This window comes from Patagioenas fasciata, chromosome 7, assembly GCF_037038585.1.
Source record: "Patagioenas fasciata isolate bPatFas1 chromosome 7, bPatFas1.hap1, whole genome shotgun sequence".
NCBI lineage: Eukaryota > Metazoa > Chordata > Aves > Columbiformes > Columbidae > Patagioenas > Patagioenas fasciata.
In genome coordinates this window covers 12545516-12572711 of record NC_092526.1, presented here as the reverse complement: position 1 = coordinate 12572711, position 27196 = coordinate 12545516, and the positions used below count along the sequence as shown (strand labels likewise).

The window sequence follows — 27196 nt, the reverse complement described above, 5'->3', positions numbered from 1 at the left end:
CCATGGACACTGGATTTAAAACCAGCCCGCAAGGATCCCACTGGTCATCTCTCCCCAGGTAAGCGCACAGGCATTTATCAAGCCAGTTTCCAGACTTTGTGACAGAATCCCTAAGCGAGCCAAACTGATATAATGATTATTTTTTTTTTTCTTTTTTCAGGGAAGATGCAACATTGTGCAGTGTACAAACCCTTAATTTTATGGCAACTGCAGATGCTAGATATATAGATAAATACACGACCTAATGGAATGACTATATACTTATATCTATTTAAATTATAATAATTTCTAATGAGCTTAGTGTAGCCCACATGATGGTATATTCATCGAAATTATTTTAAAAAATTATTTCTGAGCAGGCTGTAACTGTATCCTACTATTTTCCCCCCTAATTTGGAGCACGGCTCATTTGTATCCAGTTCAGCACGAAACAATTTGTCGCTTTAAAAGCGCAGACGCCCCGGGGCAGCTCTGCTGCGGGATGGCCCTGCGTGAGGGTCCCGCACCGGCTGAAGGCCCAACCCCGCTCTGCCCTCTGACACGGGCCCACGCTGGAGAGGGACGTTTCAGAGGAGGAGCTGAAGAAGAGCCATGGAGTCCCCGTTCATTCCACCGCTTTCCCCTCCCGCGACCCAGAAACAAGCTGCCCTGCCCGGCCCCGGCCTCGCCGCTCGCCGGGCCGCACCAGGCCGCAGCGCGGCGGGCTCTGGCCGCGGCGGCGCCGTCCGCGGAGGGGCTCAGGGCACCTACCCGGCGCGGCAGGACGGCGGCTCTCCGCCCCGGCCATGCTGCTCCGGCTCTCCCTCCGGGACGGCTCTGGCGGGCTCCCCTCGGCACCGCCCTCGCTAGCGGAAGGGGGAGCCCGGCCCCGGAGCGAACCCGTCCCAGCAGCGCGGGGCGGAGCCGCGGTGGCAGCGTGACGGCCGGAGCTGACAGCGGCTGTCTGGTCGGATCTCCCCCGACCCCTACGGTGACACCCGAGTGGCCCCGCGCTCCCAGTAGCGGCTCCCACGGGCCGCCCCGCTCCTGCCCCAGAGCCTGAGCCCCCTGTCTCCGCAGGGTGACGACCCAGGTGCTCCTCCGCACCGACGGGTCCCGGAGCTGCGGCTGTCTGCCGGCTCGGCTCCCTCCCCGCGGGCGGCGGGCCCGGCTCTCCTCCCCGGCGCCGCTTCCCTCCTCCCCTCGCCGGCGGAGGAAGGAGGTGGCCGCCGGCCCTCCCCGACCGCGCATGCGGCTGTGCCGGGCCGGGGCAGCGCCGCCGCGCTCGGGGCTTGGAGCCTGGGTGTCCCTTCCCGGGTCCTCCGCCCGGCGGGCCCCCGTCAGCGCCCCCGCAGATGGGCTTGGGCTGGAGCAGCGCGGAGGAGCGGCAGCCCCTCCTGCCGCCGCCGCCACAGCAGCAGCAGCAGCAACGGCGGCGGCCGCAGCCGCGGGGGCCGGCGGGGGGCCCGGCGGTGCCGGCGGCGGTGCCGGTGCCAGTGCGGCGGCTGGCGCCCTTGGCGGGCCGCGTGTACGGGCGGCGGTGGCTGGTGCTGCTGCTCTTCTCGCTGCTGGGCTTCGCGCAGGGCCTGCTGTGGAACACATGGGGCCCCATCCAGAACTCGGCCCGCCTGGCCTTCGGCTTCAGCGGCTGGGACATCGCCCTGCTCGTCTTCTGGGGGCCCATCGGCTTCGCGCCCTGCTTCTTCTTCATGTGGCTCATGGACAAGAAGGGTGAGCGGGGCCGGGGGCGGCGGGGCCGGGGGTCGGGACTCCCCGCCCCGTCCTGCGGCTCCCCCCGGGCCAGGCGGGGACACCGTGGCCGTGTCCCGGTGAGGGGCGGCCTGGCCGGCCCGGGGCTGACCGGTGCGCTCGGAGCTGGCGGCCTCCGCCTTAAACGGGGTGACTAATACTTTAAAGGCATCATGAGTGCTATTTTCGGTACAGTGCTCAAACAAAGGCACATCAAAGGCCATTTTCGAGGAAGGTACTTAGGCTGTTCCTAAAGCTAAGAGGAATTATGGCATCCGAGGTGGCGACTGAGGCGTGGGTCTGGCGATAGGCTCCAGCCTGGCATTGCCGTGTGGGTGTTTGACCTGGACGTGGTCGTGTTTCCTGGTAATCAGCAGTGAAACAAACACCCTTGTTGATGTTTGGATTGAGTAACATCTGCATCTTGAAGGAAATAACTCCGTTTTTAAAAGTGGACTTGGACATGAAGTCGGAGGTTTGCTTATAGTTGTGTTAGGGAGGTGCAAATATAGAGAACACTAACCAGAAGTCACACTTTAGGGTTTCAGAAGATGAACACAAGGGAGAGTTTCCTAATTTGCGTTAGGGCCGTTGTGTCTCAGTGACAAACTTCTGAAGTTGGTGCCTGTCTCTGGAGAACTTCTCCAGGGCCTGTGCAGTTTGGCTGCGGTCACCTCAGTGACCACTCCATGAGGTCAAGTACCTGTGTTTGCAGATTTGAGCTTTTGGGCCTAAATCCACAGAAGCATTTAGTCTCTTAATTCTTGTTTAAATAGGCCCCTAAACAGGAGATAGGAGCTTGTGTATTCTTGTGGCTCCTGATGTTAAGTGCTACATGTTCCATTTATTAAGGAATTAATAGCTCATTTGTGGGGAGGGTAGGAGAGGAAGCGAAAGCAGGCAGCTGAGAAGGCCTGGGTCTAGAAATTGGACTTGCTTTTCCTAAAACTGAAGAGGCATTGGGGGAATAAAACCTATTGGGCTGAAAATAGGTTCTCCAAATGAGTGTGTGGTGGCTGTACAGCCAGTCTCCTCTCAAGCAATTTAGACTTAAGTTGACAATGGCTGTCTAGACTGCTGTATAATAGTGGTGTTAATTATCTTAAAATTAAAGTAAGTTATTCTGTTTTGTACAGCAAAGATAATGGCTCTGCTCACGGTCTGAAGGAAATAAAACTCAACTTGAATCTGTGCTTGTAGAACCAAGTCTGTATTTTTATTTCTTTATTTTCTGCAAAGTTGATTCTGAGAGATGCAAAAAAAATACTGGAAAAGATTTGAAGTAACTCATAGGAGAAGAAACATTAGTGTCTTCTTATTCTTTAATGTGATTAGTCGTATAGTTTCTGGATTTTCTCATGTTTTTATTTTTTTAATTTCCATGTTCATTAGAGATACTGATACAAACTACCCCTTTGCTCTTGCTTTGTTGCTTTCCTTGTTGAGAGAATTTTGGTTGATAGCCTAAATAGAGCATCTCAACTCTCTGTCTTTATGCGTGAGGAGTACATAAGAGCCCTGGAGCATGTTCTTTGCACCATGCAGATTTTGTGTGGGCCCTGTTGTGTTTCATGCTGTTTTCTGGGTCTGGATGATTCGCACAGGGGATGCTGTGCTGTTCGCTTGGGAGGTGACTGTGGAGCCCTGCCATTTGGTCTCTCATGGAGCAAAGAGGAGAGCCACTGCCACCCACCTCTCCCATGGGGCACGTTTCGGCTGGTGGCACCTTGCAGGGAGGTGTCTGCTCTTTGAAGTACAGATGTTTCGGGAGCAGCGTGACCCTGCTGCATTGATGCTGAAAAATTGGTTGAGTGTGACCTTGCAAGGACAGTATTTAACTTGCTCAGGGGTATGAATGCTTGTTGTTACACCAAGTTTTCTCTCTGTACCAAAAATACGGAGAAACGATACCATTTGCTCTCTGGCTTCAATCATCTGTCATTGGAGTTAGTTAGTAAAGGAACTGTCAGGAAAAAAATGTATTTGTGAAGTGTCAACATGTAAAACCTGGCATATATCAAAAGTATGACACTGTAGATGATGCATGTCAGAATTTGAGACGAGATTCTGCTTTTACCTAGCCCTATACTTCACAATCAGAGGTATATCTAACTGATATTTATACCTACCTGCCTGCCCTCAGTTAAGTCTGGTTTTGTGTTACGATGTTCCAGATGAAGTCCAAAAGTATTTATCTTTTTGATTTTTAGTTTTTCATTGTAGCATATAGTTTGAAACATTAATCTGTTTCCTTACCAAACTTCCATTATGTTACTTGCGTTCCTGTTTCTTATTTCATTACGGTTTATAAGGGTTTAGTCACCTTTTTGGTTTACCTCTTAACTAATTAGAAATTTAAAGATTGAATATTAAACAATAGACATTTTACTAATCCTACTTAGAAGAAGTGTTTTTGGGGCTGCATGATTCAGCTCCATTACAGCTTCTCAGAGGAGTGGAGAGTCCTCAGAGAAGACAGGACAGCAGTGTTCATTTTTAGTAAGTAAGCTAAATAAGCTCTAGATTATTTGTTTTTTAGTTCTGTATAGAAGGTATCCAGGATGGAGGAGTTACACGTTTTTTGTTTTCTAACCTCTAAGGGTTTTTTGTCTTACGTGACCTTTTCCCACCTGGCCTGCCAAGCGTGTCTCCTGGATTTTTTGTGGAGGTGTCTTTGCAGTTGACACAGGTAATGCAGGTGGAGAAGGAGAGGAACACATGGGCTGGGAAAGGTCTGTAGATGGTATCACTGGGGAATTTTCTGCAGGAGATGCTGCAGGGAACTGGACGTTTTCCCCAAGGACTTCAGTCACCCAGAATGGTGTTGGTGTCAGGAGCAGTGTGACAAACAGTTTGGGCTGGCTAAACTCACGTTCCTGGGATCCACAGGCATTTCCTGGATTTTATGAAATTGAGGGTGGATTTTCATCAGGAGTGTAGTGATGGTCTTCACAAGGCTGTATTTGCAAAAAAAAAAAAATCGTACATGAAGGTCTGAACAGACTCAGTAGGAATAGGCAATTTTTTTGAAGAATGTTAACACGTTATTTGAAAGGGTCTTTGAGGCACTGGAGAAAGCCTGGGTTTAGCTGATATGCTGTAAGGTGTGTAAATTGAAAGCTAGTTTGTACTATTTGCCGAGCTCTTGTCATTCTCAAAAACATTCATTTTCAGATGCTTAGCAAGGCTCACATATCTGGAAATTCTTCTTTGGGGGGGTGAGCCCTGTTCCTGTTCTGTCCTCCCTGCTTCCCCAGGCTGGATTGGAGACTTCTGCCCGCCTGCTTTCCCTTGGGAGCTGGGGAGCTTCCCTTGTTCCTCGGCTGGGTGCTGTACCTGCAACAGCGGTGGCATCCGTAACCTTTCCCAGCCCTGGTCTGGGATGGATGCATGTTGAAACTCAGGAATTATGTTTGCCTGCATTATTTTTGAGTGTGGGGCATTTTGAAGTAGGTTTGAAATCCTTCTCCATACGTAGAATTGCAGTTTTTGTCTTGATTGGTTTCTCAGTGAAGAAAGCTCAAAAGAACACATGTGCCGTGGGGCTACATGTGTCTTACCTGTTGCGTTTTCTGTAGCAATAGGATTAGAGAGTCCTCGTTAAAATGATAATTGCCTTTAGAGATTCAATAAGATTGAAATTAAATGGGAAATTACTTCAGTGTGCAGTTGGATGGACCCTTGTTTACATGATTAAAATTAGCTACAATTTGTCACATGATGCGTGAGTGTTTATGGATGTTTTGTGCCTTGAGTGTTTCATTTCCTGGGAACTGTAAATATAAGCATACAGAAGTGTTAGGATGCTTATATATAACTGGAAATTGAAAGCTTTCGTACTTCTATGGATCTGGTTCGCTGTTTTTTACTTAAGTTCATAGTTATGAGGTGAGACCTAGAAGCAGTATAAATAGATGGTGTCAGTCTTCATTGTGTTCCTGTATAAGCAAGAAGAGGCGATGAAGAATGAAATGCTTCATGTAAAATTACATTAAAGAAATTTAATAGAATGGTGATATTTTTCGTAATTTTTGAATGCAGTGAACACAATTCTATATTGAGTTTGAAGAAATGTTACTTGTAAAAGTGAAATGTAATCTGTGTCTTGGTCCTTTTTCGTAAAATAATATATGCTTAACACGGGTTGTGAATACATTCTTAGTAACTTTATTTTGCTGAAATTAAGTTTACATAGTGTTGTTATTCTAGTGATTAAACTGTGAAGTAGAGAGAACTTCAATAATCAGATTCTGTTTTTTAATGGAGATTGGCTTGTCTATTGAAACCATTAAAGTTTTTACTTGTATGAATAGTTATTCCTTTCCTGAATATCAAACTCTTGATTTTATGCTTCTCAGTTTCCTTCTCTGGGACATTTGATGGTTCTTATCTCTTCCACCTGGGAATTTGGAGGTTAAATCCCTTAATACAGTCTGACAAAATAGTTGAGTATAAGTACTAAATCAAGCCTTACTAATGTAAAAATGTCTTAATAATGATTCTCTATACAAAATAAACTACATGTGATGGATAAAGAGAATTCTGCATAGCAGCTTTCATGTTTGAAGTCTGCAGATTGTCACTTTGTGCTGCATGCTTGGAAACACTGATTTTGCTTTCAAGCAACCTTTGGACTCCTCTAACTCACATCTCAGGTCCCTGGGACAGAAAGGAGAATTCAAGTGAGCTTGTTCTCCCCCTAGATTTTCATCTAGGAAGTGTTTATGAAATGGCTTTGGTTTTGAGAGATATGAAGGTGGGTACAGAGAGCAAAGGCGAAGCAGTTGCTTGTTCCAGACATCTGTGGAAACATGAATGGTCAAGTGAAGCCAGCAGATGGGGAAGACTTTCTTCCTTTTAGGTGCTTCCGTTGCACTTTGTGTCTTAGGGTCCATGTCTGTCATTCAGGCTCTCAGACAATGTGGTAGTAAATATAAATCAGAGCATGTTACTAATAACTAAACAAAGTTACAGCAAGTCTAGTTGCTGATAGGTATCACTGTTGGTATATTAATAGATGGACAGTGTAAAGTACTTTCCATGGTGGCACTTGTAAGAATGCGCAGTTTTTAGTAAAAGTATTCACAATTCAGTCATGTCCCAAGCAATTGTAAACGTGGAGTTTTGGTTAACAGGAGGACAAAAACAGATGAATCATGAACCTTTGAAGTCTGAGAGGTTTCACCTTGTGGCAAAGAAACACATTTTCAGTTCCTTTTTGTCATCATCTCAGAAATAGACTTTTCTTATCGCAGATGCATGACCGCAAAATATGTGGCCGATATTTCAAAATGACTAATTTGATAATTCACAGGTCAAGTTCAAGTGTGAGCCTCAGCTACAGATGCCTAGGATAAGACTCTGCATAAGGCTGTGAGACTTTAATATATTGGTGAGATCAAGCTAAAAGGATTTACACACTTCAACAATGGAAGAGGTTTATACAGACATTGTAGTTTTGGTAGGTTAGTAGAGCCTACAGGAAAGAAATACCCATGGGCAAACTTAGAGGTATGAAGTTGTGGGTAGAATGGCAAGGAGCCAGTGAGAAAGAAAAGTGTGATGTTTCTGATACTCGACCACAATATGGTGGGATTACAGAGAACAGTCTCATCATAAACAACTGATTCTACTCAGTAGCATTTATGTTAGTGATGAAGGTCTTGTTAACTCCAACAAGAGCAGCAGAAAGTTCTCTTGGAATTAATTAAAGCTAAATGTGAACTTAGTCTTTCAGTTTAAAAAAAAAAAAAGGGAGACAGGAAGGGAATGCCTTGACTCACATGAAGTGAAAGCTGTATATGTTTGGTGAAAAGGCAAGTGATGCACTTCAACTGAATGCAAAGGAAGTTTTGAGGGAAAATATCTGATTTACCCCGTTCTGTCCTCTCTCATCCTGTGAACATCTACTGCATGCTATGGATGATGTGTATTTCATTGTCTTATAAGTGATACTGATCCACACCTATCAAATTCCGTGAAAGGGATTAATTTTCCTAAGCTAACAAATCTTGGAAGGAATGAGATGAAGTGTTGTTTTTCACGTGGAAAGATGAAAGAAGAAATTAGAGGGCTGAATATACGTAAATCCCAATAGAGCAGACATTTGATCAGCTTGATTTTACGAAGTTTGTTTTGATGAGCTGCTGATGAGTGTACAGACATACTTTTTCCTCTTTACCGTAAGAAGAAAAGAAAAAGGAAGACTGAACCAAACTTAGCTTTTGTTGCTTATTTTTGTATACTGTGCCTCCATGGAAATCCACAGAGCATTTGTGTAAGTGCTTGCAGAAGGGAGGACTCATTAGAGAACTGATTGGCCCACCCTCGCTGGAGTCAGGCATGCTGCAAAAGACCACTTGAGATACACAGAGTGATTAGCAACATGGAGTGGTTTAATTAAGATCTGATGAATTGTATTAGAGTCTGATGAGTTGTATTAACTTGATGCCACTATGATTCATCATAGTGATACTAACTTGATTGTTAGTAGCACTTCCCATACCTCCTGGTGGACCAGGTTGAGTTGAAAGTATCAATCATGGCTGCAGACAGATGTCCTCTTCTGGATCTAGCTCTTTTTGTTAGATGGTATCACCCCCATCTCTGCTTTGTTTCCACAGACATTGCTCTGTGTACTACTACCCTTTACACAACTCCCATGCTCTCTGCGCTCTTTGCACACCTGTTTGCAGCTGCAGCAGTGGTGCTAGGACAGGTGTTTGAAATACCAGGTACTGCGTGCTGGATTTAAAATAACTTTTTCATTATGGAAAATAAAACCCTAACATGTTTGTGTAGCTAATGTGAGAATAGTAATGGCTGCATTATCTGAGGAAAATGTTATCTTGAGGTTTTGGTGCACTGAGCATACAGGCACAGTGAGCGTGGGGTATGTAACTTGCTATACCTTGATGTTGATGAGTTGATGAATAGGGAAATCATTCACCAGTGTAAAATAAGATCCCTTTTATTATGCAGCTGTTAACACAGAGTCAAAGCACTTAAGCATCCCAAAATTGGGTCAGGACACAGCTCCAGCTAGGAAGATATTTTGTCAACAGTAGCTTTTAGAAGTTGACTGCAGAGAGTATAATACCAGGGCAGCTGTGCACTGATACCACCCCTGTTGTGTGCTCATGAATTTTTACTACCCCTCATAACCTTCTCTTGACCCAAATTCTTCCTAATCTGACTGCTTCGTCTGTCTCCTGCCTCACCTGTGTGTCTCCTTGCTGTTGTGGTGTCCTCAGCTTGTCCTCCCATTTCCTTCTGCCCCTCACGCCTCCTTCTTGTTGAGGAGTAGAAGAAGTTGTATATGAGAAACTTGGCTCAAAGGAGTGAGAGCAGATGTGAGAAAAGGCCTTGCGTAGGTAGGACAAGATAGAAGGAGAGGGTATGGACAAGGTAGTGGGTGAAGCATGGGAGGCACTGATGCAGAAACAGGATCTGGAACAGGAGGGCAAGGAGTGTTCAAGATGGGAACAGTGGAGGAACGAGATGAGTAGGAGGCACAGGGAGAAGGATGCTGAGGCGGCAGTAAATGTGACTTAGGTACCCAGCAGCAAATGATGGGGTGGCAGGTGCCTGCACCCCTCCTGGCCCGCCTGGGCAGCACCCCAGCTGCAGATCAGGAAACACAGCTTTTGTGAACTGGCTTGAGAAGCGCTTTTAAAACCGGGAGCTGGGAAGTCTCTTTCAAGGCACATGACCTTTTTGCCTTTTCTTACCTCCAACAAGATCCCTGTCTTCTGCCTCTGAACAACCCCTCTGGCAATGCCTCTCATTGACCAGGGGCTGTGTGGACCCTTCCTTATCTCTCCCCTTCTCCAGGGTGACCTGGACATGGCTACCTGCTCCCGGCAGGCTCCCCGGGCACTGCCGATGCAGAGGAGGACGGCTGTTCCTCCTCGTGTGGGTTTGGTGGTGGTGAGCATCTGGCCCCATGATGGAGGCACGAGCAGGATGCTGGGGTGCATGTGGTCTCTGGCTGGTGCCTCACCCCTTCCGGAGTGCCTCGTGGAATGGGACAGAAAACACTAAAAATACCATTATATTGTCCACTGCCTTGCTGTGTTTTAAGTGCAGTTAAGTTTTGCCAGTCTCCTTTCTTCTAGAAGTTTTTTAACAGTGCGGCAGCTGTGCTACATCAAGGTAGCTGGTGCTAACTTCTGTAACAGAAATTACAGCAATAATTCCACTGTTATTAAAGTTCTTCAGACTTTCTCATAGATTTCTGTTATGGAAGTAGTAAAGTACTTAGGAAAGTTGTATTGCATTCATTTTACTAGCTGTTTGTTTATACTGTTTTTATAATTCCTAGCTATTAGTTTATAATTCCTTTAAAGAGAAAAAAAAGTAGATCAGGTTTTGGCCTGCAAAAGCTAAGTCTGATTCCTTTTAAAAAAATCGAGTGTGTTTCTTTTAAATAATTAATATATTGTTGATTTTTCCTATCAGAAGGAGCTAAGTATGAAAAAGACAGACCATTTTCATTTGTCAATGCTGAACTAACGTAGTGTTACTGATTTCTAAATTCCAGTAGCAGCATTATCATTGCACAAACAAAACAAATTTTATTTATTATATTTGGCCAATGTTGTTTTTAGGGGTTAGTTCCGTGTTACATTTTAGGAGTTAAAGATAATTTGAAGTGAATACAAAAATGAGGTTCATTACTTGTTAATAAAGTTTGGATATTTTCTGCGTTGCCAATTTCTACCTTTTTTTTTTTTTTCTGATGAGAAATGCCCTGTGCATGGGAAAGGAGCCATGTAACCAGTGATACATGCTTGCCTTTCCAGAGCAGAAGTAGTAAACAGTTTGTAGTGCAGGTCCTGAAATAGTGTCCCCTGTTATGAAAGTTTATAGTTTGACACTAGCAAACTAAAATATTTGGTTTCAAAACACCTAAAAAATAAAGTCAGTGCTGAGATGAATCAGAAGTAACTTTAAGAAACATGTTGCTTCAGCAATTCTCTCTTATGAGTATTTTGCAAATTTTCTTGAAGAACGTCGTTTTGAGTTCTCCCAGTGGCAACCCAGTTTAACCTCAGCTGAGGAGACCAAACACCGCGCTGGTCCAAGTTCTGAAAGAATTCTTTAGTTATAACCCTGGGGCAAGGGAAACTCTGGCTTGCTCTGCCTTTCTCTCACTGGTGACATTCAGAGCTATTCCAGCACTTCCTGCCATAATTTTGCTTTTTAATGCTTCTCACATGCATGTGCTGTTGTGGCTCTGTAGCCATGCTGTAACTATAATTATGCAGAAGCTTGTGATCAGTGCTCCAACTTCCTCAAAAGCTACAAATTAAGCTTTCTCATGCAGTTTTATAATAGAAGAGGATTTTTAGATTTTTCCTCTTTTTAGAGCTGGAGATCTGTATGACTCAGCCTGAGGGAGTGATGTGTTTTGAAAGTGAGAGGTCTTCTGCTTTTTGCCAAGTGTGCTGCTGCTTTTCTGGAATACAAGATGTCAAATACAACTGGATTTAGAAACTACTTGGTTTACATGGTTATTTTGATGAACACCATCCCTTTTGAATATTTGAGGAAGTGGGGGGGTTCATATATTTGATTTAATTAATCACGTCAACCTAGAGAATTGATCAGGAGCCTTAAAGAAATGCAATGGATTTAGGACCCACTGCAGTGCTGCGAAGTGTGTCTTTTAGGATTAACTATGTACACTAAACAGTGCCTGGTGCATTTTAATGTTAAGGTAGAATCACAGAATGTGTTGGAAGGGACCCACAAGAATCATCGAGTCCAACTCCTGTCCCTGCATGTTGACAACCCTACAGTTCACACCGTGTGTCTGAGGGTGTTGTCCAGTCTCTTCTTGAACACTGTCAGGCTTGGGGCTGTGACGCCTCCCTGGGGAGCCTGTTCCAGTGCTCCAGCACCCTCTGGGTGAAGAACCTTTTCCTAATGTCCAACCTAAACCTCCCCGGCACATCTTCCTGCCGTTCCCTTGGGTTCTGTCATTGGTCACTAAAGAGAAGAGTTCAGTGCCTGCTCTTCCTTCGTCCCTTGTGAGAAAGCTGTAACTGCGCTAACGTCTCCCCTTAGGCTCCTCTTCTCCAGGCCAAACAAACCCAGTAACTTTAGCTGCTACTCATACAGCTTCCCCTCCAAACCCTTCACCAACTTTGTAGCCCACTTCTGGACACACTCCAGTAGCTTAATAACCCATTTTTCTCCTGTGCTCCTCAGACCTGCACACAGTGCTCCAGGTGAGGCCGCACCAGTGCAGAGCAGAGCGGAACCACCACCTCCCTGCCCGGCTGGCAATGCTGTGCTCTTGGCTGCCAGGGCCACTGTTGGCTCATGTTCAACTTGCCCTCGATCAGAACCCCCAGATCCCCCTCTGCAGTTAGTAATAGAGGAAAATTTCCTCACACAGAGGAAAATTGAAAGCTCACTCCACTGAGCTTTCAGGTCATTACATGTCACAAGGCCCACGTGGATGTGGACTAGACTCTCACACTCTTTTTTTCCCCACCTCTCAGCAGGGGTAGAAAAAAGGAGAAAACTTTTCACTTAGTGTCCAGCTTAGCAGATGAACTAGGCAGTATTTAGTGTAGCTGCCAATCCAAGCTGTATGGTCGCTTCTTGATACTGTGCTGTGGCAAAGCAAAATACCCCTGTATTTCTTGAAATGAAGAATTTCATGGACCATTGAGCGGTATGGTCAAGTACCACTAAGATAATGACAGAACATCTTTCCAGATAGACATGTACAAGAGAGATTGTTTTTCCCCTCAGTCGCCACAGGTAAGGATTGGTAGATAGTTGTGTGGTAATTAAACCTGCTGTGCAATTGGGAGTCCTCAAAATGAGTGGGAAGAGAAAAGAAAAGCTCCATCCCCTTGTTTGGTGTTCAAAGGGCTTGTGTTGTCAGTGTTCATCCAGGAATAGAACAGCAAGAGCTGGAGCGAAGGCTTGTTGTCTTGTACTTTCTCTCAACTTGTTAATGAGCATCCATAATTTACCTTCAAAATTAATGAAGAGGTTTGGTCCCTGACTGCATGATTAGCTATTTTTGTCGTTTGCATCTCTCACTGTATGTATACACTAACACACGTGTATACCAACATGCATGCCACATTACATAGTTTTTCAGTTTATCAAATACCAAAGATGGATTAAATGGTTTGCTTGAATCTTCATGTTTCAGTAAATATTGGAGCTGAGAATAGGAAGAGTGAAGGAAGAAAGAACAATTCTCACAAGTGTAATAGTGATGTGTTTTGTTTTCTGTTTTTAATTGTATCCCAGCACTGCACTGACCGCAAGTGAAGACCTGACTTGCTAGCCTTTCTAATACTAATGGTGAGACTGGTACCTGTTTCCTTGTGTTTATAACCTGAATAAACAAGGCATAGAGGGGAAAAAAAAGATAAAAGTGAAGCCGAGGATAAGTGGCCTGCCTGATTTCATAAGGAATATCGAGAAACGCAGGTCCTGCTGCCCCGTGCCAGTGCTGTCTTCTCTGGGAGGTGCTTTGCAGCTATTGAGAGAGGTTCCTTGCACTTGGATTAGTTGCAGATAAAATAGATGCTCTCTGCAGTAAAATGTATAATATCAATAGGCAGCTAAAATAATTGGTCTCCTTTGAAGCCAAGAAACATGGTATTAAAGAATAGGAGATAAAGAGTCTAAAACTGATTGTAAAATCAGCATTTTGATCTCTAGGCAAATACCATTCAATTCAGCACTTTGTTTATCTGTTCAGACAAAATGTCAGTGTCTGGATTGATAACTAGAATTTACAACACTTGTAGAAACTTGCAGTGCTGATTTTTAATCTGTACCTTTTGCCATTTGTTTTTCCATTGTTGAGGTTAAACTGCTAGGATGCCTCAAAACCCTTAACTGACATATGGAAGGAAACTTCAATACCTGTAAACTACCTTTTCATATATCCAAAAGCTCAGATTGAACTTGTTCAGTTTTTTAAATGAGGACTGCTTTATTTACAGTACCAAACTTTAAAACTGCTGCACAAACTCTGAAATACTTGCTTTATATTTACAGATACAGTCTGCCACCGACCATGGTTAGATCCATGATAGTTGAGCTAACTCTGTAAGACACCATAGAATAGATTTGGGTCATCAAGTTTGTAACAACTAAACATGGAGGGGTAGAAAGCTGGAAAATTAAGCTATACTTTTCATGACATATTTTTAGAGATTATGTGCTTGCTTAATATACTGGGATGGGTCCACTGATGGTATTGGCTTGACCTCACTGATGCAAATGAGACAAAAGCATCCTACATCCTCTTGACATGGTTATGATAACTTGCTGTTCCTTCTAACAGGTGGACAGAAAGTCTTATCTCTAGAGTGAACAGAGAAATAAGGATTTTAATGTGCTTTAATGAATGTTAAGTGGGAGGAGGAGGAAGATGAAAAATACCATAAAACAGGAAAAGTCTTTACAATACAAACCAGAAGGGAGTGGTGCAGTTAGAGTGTGAATGCTTAAGTGTCTTGGTTTCCTTACAATCAGGATGCACCAGATCAGGAATTGCGGAGTGGTTGTGTGATTGTCATGATAATTGTTTAGCTTTACTTCTCACAACTACGTCCTAACAGCTTCTATATCTGTTTTACTTGTTACACATGTTCAGTCATTTCCCTCAAGTCTTCTTGCTGAAATGCTTGGCTGGCTAAATTTTGTGCTTTGGGTCTTTTAGTTGTGTCGGGATTCATTACAAGATTCTTAACTAGCCTCAAAATTTGGGAATGATGCTATTCTTACAAAGACTTACGTGATGACGTTTATGCAGAGAATGCATGTTTTTATTCTAGGGAGTTATACATAAAAAAAGGTGGGGACAGGTGTTGGCCCTCATATTTTCAATTTTGCACACAGCCTTGCTGTATCTGTCCAGCAAGTTCTAGCAGCAGAAATAACCTTATCTTTGGGTCAGATCTGGTTCCTGGCACCAGTCTTTCTTCCTGATTTGGCAGGGACTTCCCTGCGGGTTCCCCTGGATTGCTGGTGAAGACACTTCTGGGATACTGGCTCTTCTGAATTTCTGACCCTGATTAGAAAGTCTGTATCAAACCACAGGAACTATTTTACTTGAAGCTACTGTGTCTATACAAAAAAGGTTTGTTTCTTTGAATTTAAATTTTGCAAATTAATTTGTAAGAAATTTCAATCTTCTCCTGATAGCCTGGGTGTTGACTGGGCAGCTATTGCTGACAGATTGTGATACAGAAACTATAAATTACTCCTCTGAAGATCATGACCTTCTACATCTAGTAGAATCTGCCCTTGCCATGCAGTCCTTCACTGTGAAGTGGAAATGGGTTGTGGGATCCATACAGAGAAAGGTCTGCTTTTTTGTATCCTAGACAAGACTTGGGGGTTGAAATGTAGCTTTGGGTCTAATTTATTTCAGGTACGTCCTATTTGATAGAGTTTGGTTCTTACTATTTGATACCAGCAGGATGCTGTCATCTGTCTTGCAGAATGCTTAAATGATGTCACTAAGAGTTTGCTTCATTTTCAATCAGAAAAAAAAAAAAAAAGAAAAAAATTAAGTCCTAAACCTTTTCAGTTGAATTTGGAGGCTATTTTGCTAGTCTCACATAGAGCCCGGGGCATGGATAGAAACAATTTGCTTTGGTTTGTTTTAAAAACACAGCTTACAAATGGCGGGGCGATAACAGAAACATCAGCATCATGTAGCCAGAGAGAAAAGGAAGATCCAGGCTGTGCTTTGTAGCACCCTGTGACATCTTGGCCATCAAACTAGGACTAACTTTTGGTTAGCTGCATACAACCTGGTACTTGTTTGCTCTTGCGTGCAGTCTTATTATTTGGTTACCAATTTTTCTTGCTTCTGAGTGTAGTTGATGCTATTCTTGAATGTATTTGTGTTCCGTTGAGTTTCCAAACACAATTTATGCCCCTCTGCAATCAAGTGCTTTTATGGAATCCGAGGCAGACCTGATATGCTGATTTTTCGAATTTGTTGCATGTGTTAGCAGAAAGATTTTGGGACCACAAGTCAGCTATGAAGTCTTTTTTACTTCGGTGAAAAGCTTATTTTCTTTTGAGAATTGTATTTCTTGATGCAAGGGTGCTTCTTCTGAAAGAGGATTGCTGCTTATCGTCCTTAATGGCAGCGGTCAATCTTAACTTCACAGCAGAAGTTTTATTCACGGTATTCTGTAGAAAGGTAGCAATTTTGTGTGCATTTTCATCATGACAAAGATAACTGATCTTGTGAGAGCAAGTGGCACAGCTATTAGTATAATTTTGCTAGAATTACATTAAAATACAAAGATTTCTGGAGCAGTAGATAATGATGAAGCAGGGACTCTGTGCAGAGCTTTCAGGATAACCTGATAAAAGTGAGCTGTTAGTCAAGCTTTTGTAAGAGAAAGAATGGTCATACATCTCAAAAGTTTACAAAAGCATTGAATAGTTGTTAATCATGTTCTCTCTGCATGACGAACTGATAATGTATAAATAGTTGGAATGAGGAGTTCATTGTAGCTGTACAACATCTTGTATTAAGTTTCTTATTAAACTGGGCATAGTAAATCAGTTACTGGATTACAAGTCAGTAATGCAATATGGGGGCAGGGGAATGCGTTTTCTTTTCATGTACTTTGAAAACATCTTGGTAGTAAGGTAAGCTGGAGGAGTTGTGGGGGGTGCAGCACCCACGTTTTGATCGATGCATGGGGACCTGAAGAGCAGCTGGTGGCACCAGCAGCTGCTGCCTCCCACTCCAGTGAGAGGCCACGTTGCAGCGTGTCAGGTTTTGCTCCTTTTCTGTGTTGTGTCTGTGGTGGTGGGCCCTGGGTTCATCACACCATGGGTGTTGCTACAGCAGCTGCTTTCCCAGCAGAAAGGAAAGAAAGCCAGTGAGCCAGCTAGAAATGTCCCAGGCCAGATCTGGTCACTGTGTCCTGTTGGCATTGTTGATCATTGAGATTTTCTAGTACAACATGGTCTTGGCAGGATTAAAGGTCTGTGTTTTTCATGAGAGTGCAAGAGGGTTGTGGATTGAGAGTTTGTGTTAAATCTCTAGTAGTAGCAGGAGTTTGGGGGGAGTTGTTTTCAAAAGAAACAAAAAACAGCAAATGCAGCGTGGGCTCCTGAAGTTGTAAAGCAGACCATGTTATTATCCACAGGAGGGTTAAAAACTGAGCAATATCAACTATTTCACCCCAAAATTATATTAATAGAGTGTTTTATTACTGACACAGTTTCTGCTGTTAGCTCAGACTTTTCTGTTACTCTCGATGACGTTTGGCCATCCTGAATGTGGCCACGCTTTGCTCAACAGTCAGTGTCACCTGTGGGGCCAGAAACCTCCCACAAGAGCAGCTAACAGAAAAGGCTCTGAAGAACAGAAAACTTCCTTCGTTGGCAGAAAAACCCTTTAAAGGAGTTTCTTCCTTTTCCAGCCATGTGTCAGAAAGCTCTAATAGAAGGGGACTAAAAACGCAATGATGGATTTTAAGAAGCTGTAGCTCTCCCCTCCATCAATTACTGCTTGCATTGACCTGGTAAAATTAATGAAGTTAATTACATCTACTCAAAATCTGTGTTGTGTGAATTGCTTAGATCTTTTAAAATAGAGAAATAATTTTTGCAGGTTCACAGGCTTTTTTTTCAGTCTTGGTTGGTTACTTTGGTTTATTGTCCCCATGATGTTTGCTGCTATCTGAAACACTCTGGCATGCGCCTTTCAGAGTAGTGCAAGATGTCCAGTTCAGATTAAGGACCACTGCAATGTTTGAAGCAAAAATGCTGAAATAATTACAAAAATACTATTAAAAAACAATTTCTAACAAAGATTAAAAGGAGGGTGGATTCAGAGACTTAAAATGTAAAGCGAAATAAAGGGGGAAAGTACTTCGAGGGTAGAAATACATAGTGTAATTAGCAAAGAAAATGTCTAATACACTGTACACTGCATGTCTGACAGTCTTTTCCTAGTTCACTTTGGTGTTATTGTTTTGAACATGCAACTTTTATTGAAGGAATTTTGAGAGGTGTGTTTACATGTTAAGGTGGAAAAAGAAAAAGGCCATAGAAATAATCTGTGCAAGCAAAACATTTAAAAGTGGTACATTACAGTGTGTAGTATTTAAGATGAGGAATTCGAAGTGTATTTGGAAAGATCAAACATACATGCTTATGAGGCTTTAACTGATAATTTTACTTTAAAATTACTCGATACGTAAGGCTGACATTAAAGATAAGCTTAAACTTAGGGCCGGGGGAAAACTTTGGCAACCAATTCTGTTTTCAATGAGTTGCATGTTGTTTTTCTTAGGAAACTTTTCTGCAGATTAAATTGAAACCTTTTTTCTTGTTTTGTGTTTTTCTGAATTGGTGATTTTTTTTTTAAATTATTTTTAATTAAAAACCAAATAGAAGGGTTTCTTTTATTTTGAAACACTCCTCATGTGTCCTGTGGTTATTTAAACTTAAATTTCTATATAGTACTCATTTACTGCTGTGACCAGGGCTTGTGCCTCCCGTGGTGCCCCATGAGCTGGACCTTCCAGCCTGTCTCTGTCCTTGTGTCCCCTGAAAGGCAGAACGTGCCATGTTTTGTGAAATGTAATTCAAGAAGACTCTGGTACATGGAAAATAAGAAGGTGATATGTACATGATGCATGAAGGTGATACGTACATTCAGCTTACCTGAAACATTGCAGCAGTGTTTCCAAATGGCAGACTTCAGATTTTTCAGTTTAAAGACTTGCATTTCAATTTTCCATCAATAAAATTCTAATTCTTGTTGCATACAAGTTCTCGTTATGCACAAAAGCAATGCTAACAGAGATTCATTTCCCAGGAGAAAAGGTGAAAACGTCACGTATGCGATCCTGATACAAATGGTTCTCCCCACAACATAGGCTGACAACATAGGCTGTATGGTAATACGGGGTTAAGCGTGGCATGATGGTTGATGTGGTGGCCCAGCAAACATGAAGAACAGCAGGATTTGAACAGCTGCATTACCTGGGCATTTGGTTATGTCTCTCTGAACATGCACACTTGAAAAACCAGTTTAACAGCAACATGTGCTGGTTGAGCACAGGGTCAAACAAGTAAGTCTGGGCCAGCATTGTAAATCGTTCAAGGAAACAAATATTCTTGGCTGCTGATACTTCTCCAGAGCACCAGGCATGTCAGGTGTCTTTTTGTTAATGACTGAGCCATACCAAAGGACGTCATCCTTCCATTTCAGCAAACTCATAACATTAATCTCTTTTTGGTTGAGTTGTATTGGGCTCTGTCAATTGAGAGGAGCTGGATTTGGTTTGGTTGGTGTAGTTTCCAGGACGAGGAGTTGGGTACCTGTGAGTGAGGTTCACCAAGAGCTGTCTTGTCCTCTAAAATTACATTTTAGTAAAATGCATGCTCTAAAATCCCCATAAAGTTAACATGGAGGCAAAATATTTAATGTGACTACTGGTTAAATTGTACCGATTACAAGAGTCATTGACACAGAGGGAACACTTCTCTGAAAATCAGCGGTTTTAGAAAAATCAAAATTGTTTGTTAGGTGGGTTCTCACAGGAGCTTGTTATTTTTGTGTCTGTGTTTTGGGTAGTTACTATTTCACCTAAACATTAGAGACACTGCATGTTTGTCCTCATTTAATTGTTTTTATTACATTCCACTAAGAAATTGGAAGTCCTTTATTTTCTGTTTGTTGCTGTGAAATTGTTTTAAGTTTTATGGCTTCACAGATATAGACTGTATCAAACAATTTTTAATTGTACATATTTATGATTTTGGTGTTTCACAAGATTCTGGAGGTTCAGCCCCTCAGCTGTCACCATTCTCTTTCTGTTTGCTGATGGAAACACCTTAGCAGCAGCGAGTAAACTGCTGGCAAAGGAACTACGGCTCTAAGATAAAGCTGTTTCTAATCTAAGTGCTCTCAGTTGAGCATTGCAGTATGAGGAAAAACACATTCAAGGAATCGGTCAATTGCAGCTTTTTTCTAATGTGCTATATTTACAACCTCTGACAATTGGAGCTGAGCACAGCAAAAACCTGGCCTAATTGCAAGGACTGCAAAAAAATACTTGCACTTTTTCACCCTGAATAGATGGTTATTCTTCAGGATGAAATGCATATCTGCATTATGAAGGAAAACAATAACAGTGCTGTGTCTGTGCTCATTAAGTGGCTGGAAAAGAATGTACAAGTCTAGATTTTAATTTGGATCTACCTAGATTTCACATCACACACTGCAGCATATTCCCTGATACTTCTGATTCCAAAGGGAATATTGTACATTTTGATGATGCTTTTATTACTTCCAATAATGTTCGTAAGATTGTGGGTACAGTCCTGTATGGTAGTGTGCCAACAATCAGCCTTTGTGATTCTGGAGTGTAATATAGAAAATAACACATGATTTCATAATGTACTGTAATTCGTATCAGCACCAAAGTGTTTATGATTTGAAAGAGATATGTGTTACTTCTGTGAGACTGCATGCAAATATATATATTTAGGTAATTTTTTTTGCAACGTTGCTGACTTGTAAAATACTGTTGTTTTTTGTGTCTTAGGTCTACGAGTAACTGTGTTACTAACATCATCTCTCATGGTATTGGGAGCTGGCCTGAGATGCGTTCCAGTTTCAGATCTAGAAATTAGGAAGAAGTAAGTGAATTAGTTATTTTTAATATACATATTTTATACTTTCTGCTAATGTAATTTTTGCTGCTACTGCAAAGAAATGTTAGTACAAATTTTCTGTATGATTTTGATACACCAAATGTTTGTTGTGTGGACATGGGCTTACATGCTTCTCAGCTGCTTCAATGGATTTTTCTAGTCCTTCTTCTACATAATATCTGAAGATGAGAAAACCCTTTACAAACTCAAGTTAATGAAGCCTCACCCCATCCTGCATAACTAATACTAATCTGTTTTGCAAACAAGGAAGCAGAGATTTAGAGAGGTTCAGAAACTGGCCCAAGATCACACAGGGAACTATGCCGCAAAACCCTAAAAGATGTAATTTGTATGCAAATGTTAAATAATTAGTTCATGTTTCTCATACGTATGGGATTGTGCAGCGAGACAGATGAAGTTATGCAAAATGTCCTTTTTCATGTAGTCTCATCCAGTCTGCATTCCAAAGTAGCCTTGTACTTTCTCTGTGGTTGAACTGAACACCTTCTGTACGGATGCAATCAAAGAGTTTGTGATAGAGACAGATTCCCTCCTGAAAATCACATGATCCAAACAGTTCAGTTGTCCCATCAACATACCCTGGGCCTGGGAAGTTGAAAAAGAAAATGTTTAGTGTGAAGCAGAAGGTGGATGACTGGGCTCAGGGGTCCTCAAGATCCAGTTCACCTGTTCTGAACAATCTTGGATTAAATACATAGATCTTTTAAATGCTCCAGATGACTTAAATCTAATGACATATTCTGTCTTACGTAGCTTTTCAATTATGATTTATGCCAAAAGACTTGTGCTGCCCTAGGCTTTACCAAAGCAAGAATGCAAACTGCAAGAACCCGAGAAGAAATTCCCAAATGAGATTTAGATGTCAGGAATCATTTGGGGAGTGGGAAGGAGAGTTTCCACATGCTCTGATCAGCTTTAAACAAGGTTTTCCAGTGTAACCACAGCAAGGAGACCTAGGAGAACAATGAAATGAATGCCTAAAGGGAAACATTCAAAGAACAGCTGCTTTAACTAGGGAAAGAAAGGCTGTGGACTGTATAGAGCCTGATGAGATGTATAAATATGATTATACATTTTATTGAAAACTATATAAGCAAAAAAAAGCATGATCAGAATCCTGATGGAAGAGGTTACTAATTTCATTTATTCATGCTGTGAAAATATGCATCATCTCCAGCTGAAACTGATGAATTTGCTTTCTTAGCCTATTCCAAAAATGACATTTTCAAGAATTCCAGCTCTACCTGAGGAAGTAGTTTGATCTTTTGCACAGTTTGATTAAAAATCTACAGAAAATTAATTATATCTGTGTGAAGCAAAAGGATGGCTTTCAGTGAAAGTTTCTTGAAATATTGTAAATAATTGTACAGATTGTGTGATGTTATACCAGGTGACCTGCATTGTTTTGATGGCCAAGACTGAAGGCAAATTTTCATCAATTACTTGAAGCATGACACCAAATAAAAGAATATTTTTGAGATGAGCATTACTGCTGAATGCCTTGGCAACCACCGGCTGAGCACTAAACTCTGTACTTACTCTGAATGTGTCTATGCATTACTATGACAATTTGAGCATTACAGAGCCAGTCAGATGGACAAGATCACACACAAGCTAATACTGGAACGTTTCAGAAGCCAATGTAACTGGAATTTCTTTAAATGCTTTTGTATATTTTGTAATATGTTCCTTCAGTCCCTGGGTAGTCTGTAGTAACATATTGAAGGATTTCCATGGGACAATTATGTCAGAGTTAAGATACATAAAATTACTAGAATGTTCATGAGGTTTGTCAGGTTTAGGGTTTTTTTCCTACTTTGTAGATGTCTCTGCTCCCTAAGCTCTTGTAATTTAGCATTAAGGAGAGCTACTGAAGCCCATCGCCTATCAGAGCAATCACAGACGTGAGGAAATCACCGTTAAGACTGACATTTAATCCTGGCTGCTTTATACTGCTTATCTCACACAGGCCTGTAATATCCAAGTGTGTTCTTAAGCTCCTTTCTAGTCTGTAATTATTCTTTTGGCTGTAGCATGTGCCACCACGCTAAGACTATCTCCAGTTCTCCGAGTCATGTTTTAAACACAAGCCTTAACCTCTGTTCTCAGTTCATTTGATGCTCATGTCCGTGCATGACTTATATGAGGGAAAATTCAGATTGCACATTTGAGCATGTGTCTTGAAGCAGCTGTTCCTTATGGTGAACTTTCATTCTCTGCCAGTGTGTGACCTAAAACCAAACAGAGAATCCATGCCAGAAATGCATACATTCAGTGAAGGCTGAAGTGGGAGTGCATGGTGAAAATGTGAAAGTATGGACTTGCATGTGAGATTGAGGAACTGTCCTATACACGGATGAGTAAAGTCCCTCTCACGTACACATCTGCACTTACTTACCTGCTTTCCTTCCCAGCCCATTAACCTGTGAGTTTAATGTGTGGATTGTACAGAAAAGGAGGTTAGAAAGAATTTTTCTTATGTACCATGCGCTTCTGGGTTTGTCAGATGTGCCAGGTATGTGACAGTGAGTTTGAACCATTATTCCTTATGAAAACTTCGTCTGCCACACCTACTTTTTTTTTCATTCATAATTTATGTAAATTATATAGAACATTAAAAAAAAGATGTTATCAAATTGTACCATTCCTGAACTTGCACCTCCTTCCCTTCCCTGAAGGTTACGAGAGCATAGCTACCGCTTTTTGCCTGCATTTTGTCCAGTCCTTTCATTTTTCACTACTGCTTGGCACCGAGTGAATATTTTCATATTCACTGAATGAATATTTTCATTGGGCTCTTTTAGAATTTTATTACTTTATCCTGAGCGTTAACATTACTAGGAGGCCATTTTTTATAGACAAAATCAGGATTGTGTTTTCCCCTGACATAACACTTCATATTTCTCTCATATTCTGTGTTTGTGAATACATTTACATACACCTTAGGTCTTACATATGATCGTAAAATAATAAATTGGGCAAAAAGCTATATGAACTGAAATGTAGAAGGAGGAAATAAGTGATTAAATCAGCCCATAGCCATAAATCTGTGACTTTTAAGACTATGTGATGTAAGACTTCTTAAAATGTTTTGAAAGACAGGGTAATTAAAGACATGGAAGTAAAGGATGTAACATAATTTGTCATTTGTATTGAATATATTAATTAAGTAATTTATTGGAACTTAGTATGCTGTGGGTTGGTAGGGTTTGGCCTTCACATTAGATTTCACAACAGAGAAGTAGTTATTGAGGACCTTGAGTCACGGCTCCTTGACAGTAAGTATCATTAAAACATTTGTTGGGAAGTCAACAAAACAATAATGTGGAGAATGACAGTGGAAACAGGAATGGTTATTTACCAAGTCATTTACGGGCAACACATGGGTAATTGGTAGCTCCTGTAAAAGGGCTTTTTCTTTAATAATATCACTTCTAAGGATTTTGAAATTTTTTGCCTACTTTTAGATGTATTTATATTAACTTCTCCCTTTATGGTATTTGTAGATTTGCTCTTACTGCGTCTTTACTACATTCTTTTATCCAGTTGCAACCTAGTTTGTATCAAGTATTCAATTCTTTTTGGACATACTCTTTAATAGTTCCACATTTTCCTGTTTTCATTTCTGAAATCCTAAAGAATGACATGGGATCATCTCTTTATTTGTCTTTCCTGATCCTAAAATGACCATGACCCACTGTTCTCATGCACAAAAAACGCGAAGAGGCACCTCAGAAGACGTGATTCAGTAAAGAAAGGACATATTAGGACTCTCATATGCCCTGGCAATATTGAATGGACTTCTGTGTTCAAAAAACCACTACAAACTGGAGCAGCTGTGGAGAAGACGGATTAAAAGGGAATGAAAAGAGCATTTTAAGAGAGGATGGTAGAAGAATCTCCCTGTAAAACTTTAAGACAGAGAGTGATGCACATTTTGTCCTCTCTAACTCACTGGGGAAGAGAAATTTAAGAAGTGTTTAATCCAAAGTGTGGTCCTGAGAGTAAAAAGGTGAATAAACGTACCATTTGTACGCTGTAGCTCAGCGAGGGCCGGGCAGGGTGTTTCGAGGTGGAGCTCGAGGTGGAGCTGATGGCACTCACTGGGTTGCACTTCGGCTGCAGTGCTGGGGGGAGCGTGAGGCGGGTTAATCTGTAGTATCAAAACAAGAGGTAAGTGGAGGAAAAAGGAATATTCACGGGTACGTTCTCATGGGGAATATTTAATCTTTACAGACCTGTAACTTAACAGTTTAGCTTATTTTTATTACCTTCACCAGCTTCATTTTGTATGCAGGCTTTACCTTTTAACTTCTGCTCCGAATCTCTTATTTTAGGAGAGCAGTCCTATGAGTTGTTTCTAAGTGGTGGCGATTTTTCCTGCTTTGCTTGTCTGTGGATGGTGGTGGTGGATTCAGTGGGTGATTAAGTGTCTCTCTGTCTGCCCAGGGGGCCCGCCTGCCCGCACCCAAGCTGCACGTCCTGCAATGCACCAGCAGCCCCATCAGCACTGCTGCTTGGGTGGCAGCCAAATAGGCTTCTCCTTCAGCTGAAACAGCCTTAGTAGAAACAGGGGATGGCTCTGATAGTTTTGGTGACATACACGCTTTCTTCTTGCTCCTGTGCTGGATTTTGGCTGTGGCACTGTGTCATCTGCCTGGCCCAGCGATGGGGGTAACTGCTGAATTAACAACTTATAGAATCTGTGTAAACTCTCAGAGGGGTAAATCCATTAGATATATTAAAGGAAACTTTGAAATCTCAGAAAGAGCTGCATAGTGCAGCAGTATTTAATGGGCAGCATTTCTACAAGGCCTCAGCTAGCATTAGCCTGTGCTGGACGGGAGAAGAATTTATAGTCTTTGTGGGATTTTCAGCTCAATCTCACATAATGGCAGGTGTTACCCTCATCTGTAGAAATTTTTAATCACATTGAGCTCTTTGCCTTAATCTTGTGACTGACATTCTGTTGGCTAATTTCTGTCCTTAAAGAATTCATATTAATTGAATTTATATCGAAGTTGCTGCATTATAATCAAAACCCTCTTGCTCTTTCACTGAAAAATTGTGCAAAAGCATTTTAGAAATGTCTTGTTTATCCCATTCCATAATTTACTGTATCTCCTGTATGTGCCTATTCTTTTACTAAAAAAATCCTGCTTAGGACCTGTCTTATGCTGGATAGTCTCCATCAGCTTTCTCCCATGGCAGCCCTGGTAGCAGCCTGTCCTGGTGCCTTTCTCTGATAACAGGTTTCAGCACATTTTGCCTCATTAGCCCGTAATATAATTACCTGCTTTGTGTTTACAGCAATGTTGTTTATTTGGGGTCTGTTAATATTTGATGAGTGTATCCTCTGTTAGTGTTGCTTCAAAGATGTCTTCCTTTAATAATGGGTTTGTAGAGTGGGTTAGCTTTACAGGAAAAAGAACAACAAAAAATACCCTTTTAATAAAAGAAACCCTTTTAATTAAAAAAAAAAAACCCAACACTGAAAGGAAGCTTTGACTTCATGAGCCCTCATCCTTCAAACTTAGATAAAGCTTTAAATGAAGAAAACCACTTTCTCAGCCGTGTGACGGCTGTGATGGCCACACAATAATGTGGTGGGATGATGTGAGGACGTGAGTGAATTTGTCACCGTAGGGCCAGGGGTCTGGCTGTACCCCCGCCTCGTTCCTTTGCTGTGTCAGGACGGCTGACGGAGAGGTCAGGGGCTTGGCCTGAGGCTGCTGCTGCCTCTCCTCGCAAATCCTCGTCTCTCACTTGGCAGGCTCTCAGTAATAATAGTTTCAGAGTAACTCTGTTTTTCAAATGCTTTTAAATCTAAAACTGAAACTCACTGTTTTTCAGACCATTGCAAATATGTTTGCTGTTTTCTTTAGGAGTGGAAGAAAACGTGTAAGGCTGGGGTGCCTGGGGGATGCTGTGGTCCTTTCCAAGTCCGCTCCCATAATGATGTGACGGGCTGTGCTGAGGCCATGGTTTGTAGAGTGAGTGCTGTGAGACCGGTTTCTGATGAAGATGATCAACAGTACATTTTCAAAAGTTTTTCTCTTTCCTTTTTCACTTTATTGCTGGAGATAATGTACCACAGAGTGACTCAGGCTTTCTGCTGATAATAGTTTTTCTTACTGATGGGGAAAAACAGCTTTAAATTATGCCGCATATCAATGGCCTCATCAAAAACAAGCTAAAAAATGCTAATGGCCTCAATCCATGAGTATCCAGAAGGCATAAAGCTTTTGTAGAATAAATATATAATTTAATGAAAATATTGAAAGGAAGTGGATTTCCATGAAATTAATCTTTCAGAATGTTATTTTTAATAGATTAAGTCATTGCTTTACACAGAGGTATCTTTCTTTCCAGCCCTTTTCCAGACATAGAGCCGTATTTCAGGTTATGAACAGGACAGCATTTGCATCAGGTTCTGCTCGTACTCAGTAGCAGTGAATTGCTGTAAAGAATGAACTTGACCTCCCTAATTCTTTGTCTTAAAGTGCACCTGAAAAGTTTCCACTGAACAGAGGGTTCTTTTGTTGTATTTAGTTTTGTGGGTCTAAAGAAAAAGCTTTAAAGTTTGCTAGTAACTCAATTGTGAAAAATTGGAGGTGGTTCTTTACAAAACTGCTATCAGTTCTTGCTGAGGTATAATAAATCTCCTAAAGTATAATGTAGCTAGGTTTCATATTCCTTTTCCTGGGCAAGCAACTTGCATCATACATCAGTGTAGATGCTCTAGAGTAGGAGGTAT

General features: G+C 41.9%; 2 protein-coding genes across 2 annotated transcripts in view; one reads left to right on the top strand and one right to left on the bottom strand.

The window, feature by feature from the left end:
* HSPBAP1 (HSPB1 associated protein 1) overlaps nucleotides 1–1173 on the bottom strand; it is a 35237-nt gene extending 34064 nt beyond the window's left edge. Inside the window, exon 1 of the mRNA XM_065841107.2 lies at nucleotides 751–1173. Coding sequence (XP_065697179.1) covers nucleotides 751–787 — 37 coding nt within the window. The 5' untranslated portion in view covers nucleotides 788–1173. The remainder of the gene's footprint in view (nucleotides 1–750) is intronic.
* SLC49A4 (solute carrier family 49 member 4) overlaps nucleotides 1150–27196 on the top strand; it is a 69663-nt gene continuing 43616 nt past the window's right edge. The window contains exons 1-2 of the mRNA XM_065840619.2: nucleotides 1150–1710; nucleotides 20310–20403. Coding sequence (XP_065696691.1) covers nucleotides 1335–1710; nucleotides 20310–20403 — 470 coding nt within the window. The 5' untranslated portion in view covers nucleotides 1150–1334. The remainder of the gene's footprint in view (nucleotides 1711–20309; nucleotides 20404–27196) is intronic.